This window comes from Cyprinodon variegatus, unplaced genomic scaffold, assembly GCF_000732505.1.
Source record: "Cyprinodon variegatus isolate N-32 unplaced genomic scaffold, C_variegatus-1.0 Scaffold189, whole genome shotgun sequence".
NCBI lineage: Eukaryota > Metazoa > Chordata > Actinopteri > Cyprinodontiformes > Cyprinodontidae > Cyprinodon > Cyprinodon variegatus.
This window is the reverse complement of record NW_015150642.1, coordinates 767,958-769,328: the sequence shown is the minus strand read 5'-3', so window position 1 is coordinate 769,328 and position 1,371 is coordinate 767,958. Positions and strand designations below refer to the sequence as shown.

The window sequence follows — 1,371 nt, the reverse complement described above, 5'->3', positions numbered from 1 at the left end:
CGTTCCAGTGATTCCAAACAGGGTTCCAGCCACTCTAAACCCTATTTACATCTGTTCTCACAGTAAGTGTAGACAAAATTTCTAAATAAAAATGCGATCGGTTTTTTCTAGGCTTAAATCCTAACATTGCAATGGTGTTTTGATGTTCTGCAAAATCACAGAACACAGATATAAAATTAATTACATTAAGTGGAGAGAAACTGGGAATGACTGACTGTGCGTTCTGACTATAAATTGTTTCAGACTATTTACACAAACCCTTTAAAAACCCAAATAACCTCTAAGCGCTGAGGCTGGAATGTGGTTTATAAAGGTGTACAGTCCATCACCAACCTACAGATAAACTACAGTTTTTCCATGGATCTAAATGGTTGCAGGAATAGGAACCATTTGGTTCTTATTCCTGCCACCATTCAGTGGTGGGAACAGCTGTAACCTAAAAGCTTATAGTGGAACTAACTTAACATTTATTGGAATCATGTTTTTCTACCAACTTTGATAATAATTGGGAGGCAGATTATTTTCCATACCAGCTTTCTGAGTGACAGCCTCTCTGAGAATCCGATCACAGGAAACCATCACACCCAAGTCGATCACCCTGCAACAGACCGAACAAGCTGGTGAAATTCTCTGAATGTGGCTGAACATCTACGTTATAAACATCACTCAACGTTATCAGGAGGACATCAGGAAGACTCCCAGGTGCTTCATGAAAACCTTGTTAATTCCCCCAAAATCCTGCCTTCAGGTAATATAGTCTCATTTTTTTTAATGATTTTATACAAAGGAGTGAAAAATAAAAAGAATATGTGAACATCCTCCATGTCTCTGCTGTGTGATGCTTCATCTCATAAAACTTTAATCAAAATGATGCGTTTTTAGGACTTTAAGCTTTCCAAAAGGAATTCCTTCTCCTTCTGTAGCGCAGAAGTATGGAGAGAACTTTGCTCCATTATTGTTACCTAAAATTAACACGTTTACTAAACGGAAATTTCAAAGAAATTTCAATCGAGACGCAAAATTTTGAAAAAGAAAATTTTTAATAAGAAAAAACAAGTTTTGAAAGTAACCCTGCCATTATCTCAGATTTAAACTTTTTTCTCATGTTTTATATTCTTAGATGCACAATAGAAATGCATCATCGCTCCTAACTCCATAGGACGGAAAATCTGACAACATCTATGCAGGTAAACATGGACACTTTTTCTATGGAAGTCTGTTTTTGCCACATGAATATAAAAAAAATGCCAAATAGAAAGTCAGAATTATGAGATAAAAATTTTGAAAGTCAAATATCTCATAGGTATGAGTTTGTATCTGATAATTATGACTTTGAAAGTCGAAATTATCACTTTTCATCACATAATTATG

At 35.2% G+C, this 1,371-nt stretch overlaps 1 protein-coding gene across 1 annotated transcript in view; it reads right to left on the bottom strand.

The window, feature by feature from the left end:
- Positions 1 to 1,371, bottom strand: part of mtr (5-methyltetrahydrofolate-homocysteine methyltransferase) — a 56,408-nt gene that overhangs the window by 15,061 nt on the left and 39,976 nt on the right. The window contains exon 22 of the mRNA XM_015379301.1: positions 531 to 648. Within this exon, the coding sequence (XP_015234787.1) occupies positions 531 to 648 (118 nt within the window). The remainder of the gene's footprint in view (positions 1 to 530; positions 649 to 1,371) is intronic.